The sequence below is a fragment of the Rhodamnia argentea genome, chromosome 7 (genome assembly GCF_020921035.1).
Source record: "Rhodamnia argentea isolate NSW1041297 chromosome 7, ASM2092103v1, whole genome shotgun sequence".
Taxonomy (NCBI): Eukaryota; Viridiplantae; Streptophyta; class Magnoliopsida; order Myrtales; family Myrtaceae; genus Rhodamnia; species Rhodamnia argentea.
The window spans coordinates 4,581,011-4,593,318 of NC_063156.1; the positions used below are offsets into that span (position 1 = coordinate 4,581,011).

General features: G+C 43.5%; 2 protein-coding genes across 2 annotated transcripts; both read left to right on the top strand.

The window, feature by feature from the left end:
* The first annotated feature begins 1,537 nt into the window (after window positions 1-1,537).
* Window positions 1,538-5,038, top strand: LOC115750935 (protein NRT1/ PTR FAMILY 6.4). The gene is made up of 5 exons (XM_030688569.2): window positions 1,538-1,756; window positions 1,855-1,969; window positions 2,154-2,371; window positions 2,996-3,543; window positions 3,925-5,038. Exons 1-5 carry the CDS (start codon window positions 1,754-1,756, stop codon window positions 4,826-4,828), a joined length of 1,788 nt encoding a protein of 595 aa, XP_030544429.1. The 5' UTR covers window positions 1,538-1,753; the 3' UTR covers window positions 4,829-5,038.
* A 2,150-nt stretch (window positions 5,039-7,188) lies between these two features.
* On the top strand, window positions 7,189-12,247 carry LOC115750936 (pyrophosphate--fructose 6-phosphate 1-phosphotransferase subunit beta-like). The gene is made up of 16 exons (XM_030688570.2): window positions 7,189-7,541; window positions 8,259-8,426; window positions 8,528-8,649; window positions 8,756-8,809; window positions 8,945-9,051; window positions 9,206-9,311; window positions 9,481-9,544; window positions 9,796-9,884; window positions 10,241-10,372; window positions 10,451-10,621; window positions 10,726-10,841; window positions 10,964-11,075; window positions 11,211-11,295; window positions 11,469-11,513; window positions 11,617-11,685; window positions 11,952-12,247. The coding sequence occupies exons 1-16, from the start codon at window positions 7,358-7,360 to the stop codon at window positions 12,026-12,028; spliced, it is 1,701 nt and encodes a 566-aa protein (XP_030544430.1). The 5' UTR covers window positions 7,189-7,357; the 3' UTR covers window positions 12,029-12,247.
* The last annotated feature ends 61 nt before the right edge of the window (window positions 12,248-12,308 follow it).

A 12,308-nucleotide genomic window follows, 5' to 3' on the forward strand; every position in this document is an offset into this window, starting at 1 on the left:
AACATAATTGTTATTAGGCTAACGAAGTTGGAAGTTGATTTCCCCGGATTTATCCAATTTTCTTTTCTACGCACTGAAGTCAATTGAAAGAGCGATACGACAACAGTCCAAACATTTTAAAGAGAAACATGAACATGAGGACTGTGAAATTTTGGGAAATCACTAATTGTTCTAAAAGCTTATGCTGATAGTATAGATGAAGGATAAACACGTGAATGTAAAGAGTATATGAAATCCGTTGTCAAGCGACGTGAGATAATATTTCAATAGCCCCTTCTTCATATGCAAGCTGGATTTCGAGCTATACGTGGAATCTGACTAATGGGGGCGAACGCACATCCGGTCCGCGAAATGATGCCGCCTGCTCGAAAAGCACTTGGTTCACATACTGCAAATCGACAGTTTCAATCATTTCATCGTCATTGACAGTTCCCATGTTCTCACTGACAGTCCAACGTTTTCGTTTTCTTTGGGACACCTACGGACGACACGTTCGAGATTCTCTGGACGGAAAGAGGGCTGACGAAGATGGACAAAATAGACCCAAGATTACGAGAGCCGAGTCGATCCACAACGGCCCAAGCTTTCACTCGCACGTGGTCTCTCCTGTCGGCAAGGCGTCCGTTTTGGCAGGGATTGCACGCACGTTTGCGGTTAGAAGGCCCGATCGCCGACGGTTTAGTGCATAACTATCGAGTACTTGGGAAGCTCGTCGCACAATGATCAGTCACACCAATGAAGTAGTCATCTCCTAGGTCAATTCTGCCTAAAACGATAAGGCCTTTTGGCCTAACCAAGCAATCATTTAAGCTAAAACATCATTTCGTTTACCTAAACGAATGGTAGGCTTAAACTAACTCTTCTAAGTCCCTAGCTCCACACATGCAGAGCCACCCCCGCTCACTTTCTTCGTCCTCGAACCGAGACCTCAGCCGCTCTTATCTGAAAGAGCTAGATGAGTTGACAAGCTAGTTGAGACAATGCGATATTGATCTCGGTTCTTATACGACATAATCTCTCGAGACACATAAAAAAAGAACTGGTTTTTCACGAGCATTTTAACCCATTGATGAATGCTACGCCTTTGACAAGGTCGTAATATTTCATATAACACGGTTCGTGAATACCTATCGCAAGAGACATCACAGCTCTGACTCCGAATCACAACCAGAAGTTTCATGTATCGTGGATTGAGTTTCAAACCACTTTGGCAGCCCAACCAAGAGTTGCAAATCCGAATTGAGAAATCTCAATCATGTAAGACCACCTATCCTCAAGAGCAGTCTTACACGACAGAAACAGAGGCCGTCCAAGCTCTGAGCACCTCACTTTTCTCTGACAAGAGTTAGGAATCAGAAGAAGACAAGCCATTTCGGGATTGAAGGGATTCCCTTTCCGGTTGTGCTGGACACATCCTAATGCTAGTACTCCAAAGCTGCAAGCAAGCAACAAGGGCCACCACTCAAGATTTTGATTAAAATCCAAAGCCATCTTTCTTTTCCTTTGGCTCAAAAGACCCGAGAACTGTACGACGCTCGTTCACCACATTAGACACCTCACCAAAATTTCTGACCATATCATGCTTAAAGTTGCCCAACTTTTTCCCCCCCTCTCTCTCTCTCTCTCTCTCTCTCCACCCGGAGTGCTGAGTCTCCTATAACTTTGCTTCGGTTCCATAGCCCATCACCTCCAGAAAAACTCTGAGCAACTCCCTCTCTCTCTCTCCCTCTCTCTCTCTCTCTCTCTCTCAAGCATGGTAATGCTGCCTCCTCAACACTTGAGGTTAAACTTGCTCATCAGTCATCAAACTGCTAGTGTTTCTCATTTGTTTCCCTCCTTTTTCCTCTACACAAGGTTTTGGTCGCGAGCAAAGGGGGCAGTGCCGATGAAGGGGAAGTGGTCGATTTTCGAGGGAAGCCGGTGGACAAGACGAAGACCGGAGGATGGCTTGCTGCCGGTCTAATCTTAGGTAATTAGTTTATTGTCATGCCTCTTCATAACCCTGCTTAATTGTAGAAGCTTTCTAATGCTATATGTATCTAAAGATAGGTGGTCTTGAGTAGCCTAACATAAACTCAGCCTTCTTGACCATTTGAAAATCCAAAAAATTTGAGGACTAGTACTGATGTTCCATGAATGTATGGTGAATGCAGGAACAGAGCTTTCAGAAAGGATATGTGTAATGGGGATAGCAATGAACTTGGTGACATACTTGGTCGGCGATTTGCATATACCTTCGGCGGCATCTGCCAACATAGTCACCAACTTCTTGGGCACTCTCAACCTTCTTGGTCTTCTTGGTGGCTTCCTGGCTGATGCTAAGCTCGGACGCTACTTGACAGTTTCCATTTTCGCCTCTATAACTGCTGTGGTAAGTACTAGGAGCCAACTCATTCAGCTCTTATGACATATCCATATGCTTAGGCTGCCCGTGGTGGTCCTCCCTTTTGCACGACGACCTTATCATTAAAGCAACAAGATGGACATGCAATCTCTCGATCATCTACTTTAAGTCCTTAAGATTAGGCGTTAGAAGCATTAACTTTGGCTTATCACATCCAGCTTTGCCACTTAAGCTACTATGCTTGTGAAGTTCAGAGTAAAAAGGGAGATTATGAGCGGAGATTTTACAAATAATGTAGAGAGAAAGAAGCAGCAAAAACAACTTGTGACACAAAATTTCCGAATCAACTAGAGTGTCCGATTGTGTTCAAGGATCAGCTTGTTCTGTGTCCCTAGAGATAGCTAACTAAAGCAGACTAGCCAAGAATAAATTAAGAAACACCAAGTTCTTTCAATCTCTTCTGATGGGCTGTACTAGATGAAGTTCATGATAGCGGCCCAGAAAATAGCAACTCGGATAAATTGAAGAGGAGTCTCAACAGGCGTAACATGTTGACGAAGACCTCCGAACTAAGGATTCGATCATTTGAGGGGGCTACTTGCAACACACTACTTTAAACAATTGATGACACTTTGTATTGCCTTCTCGCAGGGTGTGACTATGTTGACTCTGGCCACTTCGATAAGTAGCATGAGACCTCCTCCATGCAGTGACTACAGACAGCAACATCATCAGTGCATTGAGGCTAGTGGCAAGCAACTTGCTCTGCTCTATGCTGCGCTCTACACCATTGCGCTGGGTGGCGGCGGCATAAAGTCTAATGTCTCTGGTTTTGGGTCTGATCAGTTCGACATCTCAGATCCCAAGGAAGAGAAGGCCATGATCTTTTTCTTCAACAGGTTCTATTTCGGGATCAGCGTCGGATCGTTATTTGCGGTAATAGTGCTCGTGTACATACAAGACAACGTCGGAAGAGGATGGGGATATGGTATATCAGCAGGGACAATGGTAATTGCGGTGACCATATTACTAAGCGGGACGCCGTTTTATCGGTTCAGGAAGCCGCGAGGAAGCCCTTTAACTGTCATTTGGAGGGTGTTCTTGCTGGCTTGGACGAAAAGGACTTGCACTTATCCTTCTCACCCAAGCCTTCTAAATCAGTTCCAGAATGCCAAGGTCCTCCACACAGAGAAATTCAGGTACTTGCTATTAGAGCATCGACAGAATTCACGCATTTGATAATACAATGGAGACTTTTTCTTCCTGTTCGATAAGCTAGTAAGTGATAGCACGTCATATGTCCAATGAATTCAGAGCTAGAGGTCCAATTTTTCAGACATAACGTGTTCATGAAATCAAGAACATATCGAAAGAGGTTCACGTTTAGAATCAATTTAAGAAGGGAATGAAAAAAGTGACAGCATGTTTTGCCAGCAGATTCTGCTTTTTTGTTATGCAGTGTAGTGCACTTCTCGGTGCCGCCGAGATGCTATAGCTCTGCTGCTCTATAAGCAGTAGTGTCTCAAATTTTTCAAAGAGATGATGGAACTTGTCATTGCAATTTCTCCAATGTCCTTTAGGTGCCTTGATAAGGCGGCGATCCTAGATGAGAATGCTGGTACTAAGGAAAGCATGAACGACCCGTGGATAGTTTCTACCGTGACGGAAGTTGAAGAGGTAAAGCTAGTACTGAAGCTAATGCCCATCTGGTCCACCTGCATCCTCTTCTGGACAATTTATTCCCAGATGACTACCTTCACAATTGAGCAAGCTACGATCATGGACAGAAATATCGGTTCTTTTGTCGTCCCTTCTGGAACTTACTCCGCATTCCTCTTCATGACGATTCTTCTCTTTACTTCTCTAAATGAGAGGGTTTTTGTCCCTGTGGCCCGAAGGCTCACCCGCACGAAGCAAGGACTCACAAGCCTGCAGAGAATCGGGATGGGACTTGTTCTGTCGATGGTTGCAATGGTGGCGGCAGCTATTGTCGAGAAGGAGAGGAGGAAAATCGCCGTTCAAGAAAGCAAAAAGATAAGTGCTTTTTGGTTAGTCCCGCAGTTCTTCTTTGTGGGTGCCGGGGAAGCTTTTGTCTACGTCGGCCAACTCGAGTTTTTCATTAGAGAGGCACCGGAAAGGATGAAGTCCATGAGCACAGGGCTTTTCTTAAGTGCAATTTCGATGGGATTCTTCCTGAGCAGCTTGTTGGTGTCCCTTGTAGACAAAGTAACAAAAGATAGCTGGCTCAAAAGCGATTTGAATCAGGGGAAGCTCAACAACTTCTACTGGATGCTCGTGGTCTTAGCAGTGCTAAACTTCCTGGCTTTCCTGGCCTTGTCGATGAGGCACCAGTACAAAGTCCAGAATTACGCTAGGGGCGACAATGACGGCGAAGAGGAACTCGAGACTTCAAATGAGACGAGAGCCGACAAGAAGGAAAACGGGCTAATCGCTGAAGAGAAAGGAGAACTTCAGTTTGCGTGATCTTAGGAGCCGACAGGATTCGTTTCGCCCATTACACTTCACTTTCCTGAACTAGGAGGAACATCAAGATACAGAGTTGGGTTTGATCTTGCTTGTAATAGTAGAAGCATTTGAATTTTCCTAGCTCGGGCCATTATGTCGGCGACGAAAGATTGTGGCATCCAAGAGATGTCCCGTGAATACCGCCTATCTCGATATTTATATATATTTTTATTTTTATATAATTATTTCTTTTCCCTCAATCGGTCTTGTATCTATTTTATTTATTTTTGGGTTCATCGATTGCCGACCCTAACTAATTTGGGGTAAATGTGATGTTGATGTTGATGTTGATGCTGATCTTGAATCTCAATGACAATGCTTCCATGCTCTCATAAGAATGCTAGTCATGCTTTGTAGAAGAAAGTCACAAATTAGTGCACCACAAGCCAAATCAGAAGTGAAGAGCTAGAAAAAAAGAAGGGAAAATTACCAAAAAAGTCTTAAACCTATTGTAATTGTGCTAATTTAGTTTTAATTTTTTTTTGTCGATTCAGCCCTAAACCTTTTATAATTGTGCCAATTCAGTCCTTCCAAGGAATTTTGACCGGCCGACGATATAATATTTTAATTATTATTTTTATTTCTTTTCCTTTTCTTATTTTATTCTTTTTTCTTCCCTTCCCTCGCCTGTTTTTTGGCTTCAACTTCCCTGCTCTTCTGCTTCTACACTAGTTCACTATTCTTCTGCTTCTACACCAGTCCTCCGAAGTAGAAGAACCGAACCAGCAGACCACCCACCAAGCCACCGTCTACAACCACAACCTATGGTCTCCGCCTTCGCCTCGCCCTCGCACCTCCTTGCCGCAGCCCTCGCCGCGCCCTCGCTGTGGTTCTACGTGTTGAGGGCCGCCGCGTCGATCCACATCACGTACGGCTGTGTGTTCGCCAGACCTCGGTGAGGCTCTCGTCGGCCTCGCCGTGGCCTGGCGAGGCTCGATCTTGCCTGCCCAGCAGTGGCGAGGCTCGACCTTGCCAGATCTGGGTTGGCGAGGTTAGCCTTTGCCCGGCCATGGCAAGGCTCAGCCTCGCCCGGCCCGACCTGGCGAGGCCGGCGAGAGCCTCGCCGATCGTCCTCTAGTCGGTCGTCGGCTTGGCGACCGGCTGGAGGTAAAATGGAGAAGGCGAAGGGGAAGGGGAAGGAGGAGGTTGAATGGGGAAGGGGAAGACGAAGCGGAGGGGAGGAAAACCAAAAAAAAAAAAAACAAGGAAAAAAATCATAAAAATTCGCAAAAATTATTGAAATATTGGATTGCTGGCTGGCCAATATTCGCCGGATGGATTGAATTGTCACAATTGTAAAAGGTCTAAAACTGAATTGGCCAAAAAAAAAAAAAAGGAGGTTAAGGACTGAATTGATACTATTGTAATAGATTTAGGACTTTTTTGGTAATTTTCCCTATAAGAAAGTCACAAACCTCTGTATGTATGCTCTGTATTTTTCTATTTTGCTAACTATATCAGTTAGAATTCACATAGCTATATGTTCATGAAAGTTCATACGTTGATTTCGATTTCATACGACGAGCAAAAAATATCGCGGTCCAAATAATTTTGGGTTGCTCTTATCTTTATATGTTTGTTGCCATAGTTTGCAAGTCTTTAAACGCTATAGATTTTCTGGGAAAATAATATGCAGAGAGAGGAGGCTTCAGTGCATGAAGAAGGATCATCCTTCAGCGGTTGCAATTTGGCATGAAACTCTGAAATTTGTCCCTTTTTTAGTTTGGTTTTCTTCTTATTAGTGCCTCAGAAGTGTTGGTATGAAAAGTGTATGATAAATCGCGTATCCGACCATTCATCAGTAAGTCGCCGAATATTAAATTACCGATATTTATTTGATTGGTCACAAACGACCAACAGCTGCCAACTTTAAATCGAGTGAATTACCCAACACTTTCTCCGACACAATTATTAACTCTTATCGAAGCCACCTTAATAATTTTCATTTGACCGATTTAATTACGAGTTTTTCGACAACTTGTCCAGTTCCCCCGTTTTTGGTCGGAATGAAGTTGGCTCTTTTTGCTAACTCCAACTTGATGCGAAACTTAACCAACATCATTTTGACAGAGAGGGTGTACTAGAAGGATCAAATCAATAAAGGCAACCCCAAAGCTGTAAAGTCAAAATCTACGCAAAAAAATAAAATAAAAAATTAATAAAATAAAAAATAAAAAAATTGGACGGAGAAATTTTTTAATGGATCACTTGTGCGATTGGTCAAATAAAAGTGCAAAAGTATCATAAGAATAAATACCCTTTTCGCAACGTAAGCTCCAACTAACAATCCTAGGGAGCACAACTTCGCGTGCTCCTCCCCCTGTCCAAACGTCCCTTTTCTTGAAGTTTCTCTGGCAAATTTTCCAATTCAACAAAAGACATTTTTCAACGCCAAGACCAACCCCCCACAGCCCAAAGTCTTCTTCTTGATCTTGCTGTTCATCGTACTTTTGCTTCGCATGTTCCTCTGATCTCTCCTGCAGCATCATGTCCTCGGCCGCCTTGTCCAACGGCTACGCCGCCCCCGAAATGGCGGTGCTGTGCCGCTATGCCGCCCTGTACGGTGAAGTTCAGCAAAGCCGCCTCCATCGCTCCCTCCCGCTCCCTTCCGTCCTCGGGACATCCTTCCATGTCGTCGATGGACCTCCGAGTTCCGCCGCCGGAGACCCGGGTATGTGTAGATGAATCGCGCATACGTGTATGTGCGTGTATCCATCTGTCTATGCATCATGCATGCTTTTTATAAGACTGATGAGAATACTCTGTATATGAATGGATCGGAGTTTATGTTCATCAGACAGACATATTATTATAGTTTACTGAGAGCGGTGGAAGTGTTCGATCGGAAGGATAAATAGAATGTTATTTTGATAGACTCGTCTCATGGATGATGCGCAATCGTGTTGAAAAAAATGATATGGCTAATTTTGATACTGGTTCTTCAAATGCGATCGGCTTGTTTCTAGAAGACCGGTGTAGATTATAATTTTCTCGTATGCAAGTGATTGTAGGTGGCGTGCCTTAACAAGAAAGATACTCTATGCATATGTCTGTGACAATACATAGAACAGTACACATTTACTCGGGTTAAAAGTACAAGAGCAAGACAACTCGAGTTCGATGTTGCAGCCTCGAGAAAAGGGGGAAATTTTCTCGGCAAGTTGTGTAAAGCTTGAACTTTTAGTACGCACAGGTTAATACACTTGCGCTTGCGGTAAGAGGTGTGATCCATCATTTCTGTAGCTGATTGAATTGTCTCTCTAGCAAGTTCCCTTAGTCGTCTTCTCAGTACACTCGACCGATCATACCACCGCATAGTTTTTCAAACTGTGCTTGTGAAACCAGTTACTCCATGGACCATAGTAACGGTTGCTTACTCTCACTGCAGACGAGATAGCAAAACTTTTCCCTAATCTATTCGGGCAGCCATCGGCGAAGCTTGTGCCATCCGCTTCATCAGCTTGTGCAACAAAGGATCAAAAAGCCTTGAAGATTGGAGTGGTTCTCTCCGGAGGACAGGCTCCGGGTGGACACAATGTGATTTCTGGGATTTTCGGTACTACTCATCTGGCATAGTCATCGCTTTCATCTCAAACTTACTTGGGATTGGTAATGATTGTGCTCTGCTTTTCGCTTCCTTTTTCCGGGGTCACTTAGATTACTTGCAGGAGCGCGCTAGTGGAAGTGCATTGTATGGATTCCGAGGCGGTCCAGCGGGGATCATGAAGTGCAAATATGTTGAGTTGTCGAGTGAATTTATTCATCCTTACAGAAACCAGGTAAGTGACATCTTTGTCATTTTTTTTTCCAAGTAGCTGATCGGGCAATGTGTACCAGACTAGAGCTGCAGGGCTAAACCTGGCCGAATTTGATCTCTCTGGACAGGGAGGCTTTGACATGCTTCGTAGCGGTAGAGACAAGATTGAGACTCCGGAGCAGGTTTTTTTTTTGCCAATACAGCTCGTTGATTTACCATATGCAAACATATGAAAAGTTAAGTGATCATAGATTGCCGACTTCCTTTCAGACCTAGAGTAGTTAACCGGCAACTGCATTGGACTTTTGACTTTTCAGTTTAAGCAAGCCGAAGAAACGGTGAAGAAGCTCGATTTGGATGGACTTGTGGTCATTGGAGGGGACGATTCCAACACAAACGCGTGCCTTCTTGCCGAGAACTTCAGGTAGGACTAGGATTCTGATTAATATGTATGCAGTCACTATTGGGTCCGTAAGCTTTGGATTTGGAACGAGATCATTCTGTAGCCTAATCATTTTTCTCTGCCTTATCACAATCATGTGAAGACCCTTAAAAAATTTATCTCTTCATTTTGTCAGAGCTAAAAACATGAAAACAAGGGTTATCGGATGCCCAAAGACCATAGATGGTGATCTGAAATGCAAGGAGGTTCCCATAAGTTTTGGCTTTGACACAGCATGCAAGGTGATTATACTCGAAAGACATTTGCCGATACTATTTATCATCTTCGCGGGACCAAACATATTCACTTAAGTTGGAACTCCCATATGGTCCTCGCCACGTTCTTCTCTAATTCATGCACAGTTGCCATAGGTACTATGACTTATGAGTTGTCCTCGTTATGGCAGCGCAGATATATGCAGAGCTTATTGGGAACGTGATGGTAGATTGTCGCTCGAGCGGGAAATACTACCACTGTAAGTAGCTTCCTCATCTCAAATTCAGCAGACACACATCATAGCGGATGCGTATCGTTAAAGTTTCACAGTCGAACCAAATGATGAAATTGCAAGGCTTACGGACATTGCAAGGTTATAATTACCAACGGCGAGCTCATCACTCTGATGACTGTAATAGTACAGAATTTTACAGCTAGAGACGAGAGAGGAGCCTGCTTTTAATGTGGAAGCAGTGAATGTTGATGCAGATTTTGTATGTTTCTCTGCAGTTGTGAGGTTAATGGGCCGTGCGGCGTCTCACATTACGTTGGAGTGTGCTTTGCAGACTCATCCAAACATCACCATTGTCGGGGAAGAGGTACCTCTTTATTCCTTCGATTCTTATCTGCGCTGAACTGTAGTTGAGTATGGTTTAAATTTCGGCGCACCAGTCGCCATCATTTCGCATAAGCATGAGCATTTTTGGAACACAATGCATTAGCATGTATAACTGCTTCAACACTGCATAGGCAATATCTTTTGCTGGATAGAAGCATTATAAAGTGTCTAGGTAAAACTGGCGATCCACATTCACCTACTTGTCACGGTCCTTCTATTTAAAACGAACGATCTTTTTCGTACGTTGTACTCTCAGGAACCTTGATCTAGAACTATGGTCAAATTTACCCCCATACATGGCCTGTATTTCACTGATCTAGTAGTTCTAATTTTCAGGTGGCTGCCAAGAAGCTAACACTGAAGAACGTCACGGATTATATTACCGATATAATCTGCAAACGCTCTGAGATTGGTTACAACTATGGAGTCATACTTATACCAGAAGGCCTGATAGATTTTGTTCCTGAAGTATGCTTCCAATCTATGTCCACTTAAGTCGCCGCATTTTCTCTTTCTTTGCTCATGTTTATATCCCCAAATTTCCAGGTTCAACATCTTATTTCAGAGCTTAATGAGATACTAGCGCATGATGTAGTCGATGAAGCGGGGATGTGGAAAAAGAAACTCCAAAGCCAATCTAAGGAACTTTTCGAGTTTTTACCCCAGGAAATTCAGAAACAATTGCTGCTAGAAAGAGATCCACATGGAAATGTTCAGGTGATCATTTTATTGCCGTTAGATGCTTACTCTCTTAACAGTTAACGCGATCATCGTTTGCCTGACAATTTTGTGTCACTGCATATCCTTCGATTCACATTTAGGTTGCCAAAATAGAAACAGAAAGGATGCTGATTGAGATGGTGGAAACTGAACTAGAGAAGAGGAGAAAGGAAGGTTCTTATGGCGGGAAATTCATCGGGCGGTCCCACTTTTTCGGGTAACCAGACAAACTTCCTCAATTCATTCAAGCTCTGGTTTTTACCTTCGATCATCGTTTCCTTCAGTACATTTTGTGATTTACACAAACTTGAATGCAATAATTGGTCTTAAACTCTCTAGCTACGAGGGAAGATGCGGTTTACCGACTGATTTCGATGCCAACTACTGTTATGCTCTCGGCCATGCTGCCGGAGCCCTCCTGCATTCAGGGAAGACGGGATTGATATGCTCGGTTCGTATTTCTTATCCAGTTTTCCTGTGCCTGCTGTTAATATCTAGTTTTTGAGTCTACTTGTTCCCCAATCATAAGCATGAATGTTTTGGAAGAATTGCACTAATGAGTCATCTACTCAAACTAAAATTGCAGGTTGGCAACTTGAGCGCTTCAGTCGATGAGTGGACTGTTGGCGGAACGGCATTGACCTCTCTAATGGTCGTAGAGCGAAGACACGGTATATGTTTGCTAGATTCTCTCTGTCGAGCTTCAATATTCCGGGAATTCAATGTGCTAACCAGGGACAGTACAGATTAGAGCACAAGCTTATGACATTAGACTGAACATATCAGAAACATCTAGGATATGGTTTGCTGGGCAACTATGATCTATGTACTATTTGTCTTCCAGGGAAGTTCAAGCCTGTCATTAAGAAGGCATTGGTGGAGCTTGAAGGTAAAGCTGCTAGCGGTTTCACTTTTAACATTTTACTAATGTCTAGTAGTCTGCAGTACGCCGCTACGAAACATTAATGCAATCTTCCTGCTACGAAATGCAGGCGCGCCATTTAAGAAATTCGCATCCATGCGTGATGGGTGGGCCTTGAAAAACCGATATGTCAATCCAGGTAAGTCGCCGTATGGTCGTCCGAACAATGTAGCCGGAGTTGTTGAGGACTGCAGAATAAATGGTGAATCGATTTCTCTTTGGCCTCAGTCGAGAAAACTGAGGATTTTTTGGAATAAATGCCATTTCTCTTCTCGAAGTAATCTCGGAACCCCTAATCGTAACTCTAGCAGGCCAAAAATAGAATTTTTTTCGCCACACAACTCAAACCTTCCAGTCTCCTGATGTTGAAATTATCTTTCTTCTCCTCCTCCTTTCCCAATGCAGGTCCTATCCAATTTGTTGGACCAACAGCAAAAGCTGTGAACCACACATTGATGCTGGAGCTTGGAGTGGAGAACTAGGAGGGTTCACTGATTTTTGGCTAACATGGACTGACTTCAGCGGCTTAAGTAAATAACCGATCATGAGGAAGCAAGCCTACCCAGTTCATACCACTTCATATGAAAGCTCTACTGATGGAGAAAAGCCAGAGGAATTGTTTTTGAGTGACATTAAACTCCTGCACATTACTCCATTTCTTATGTAAAGCGTTCAATCTAAACCGACATAGGTGATGTCCGGCTTATGTTGATGTTTTCATGTTAACTTATCGGTACGATATTGTAAAAGGGTATAGGCAAC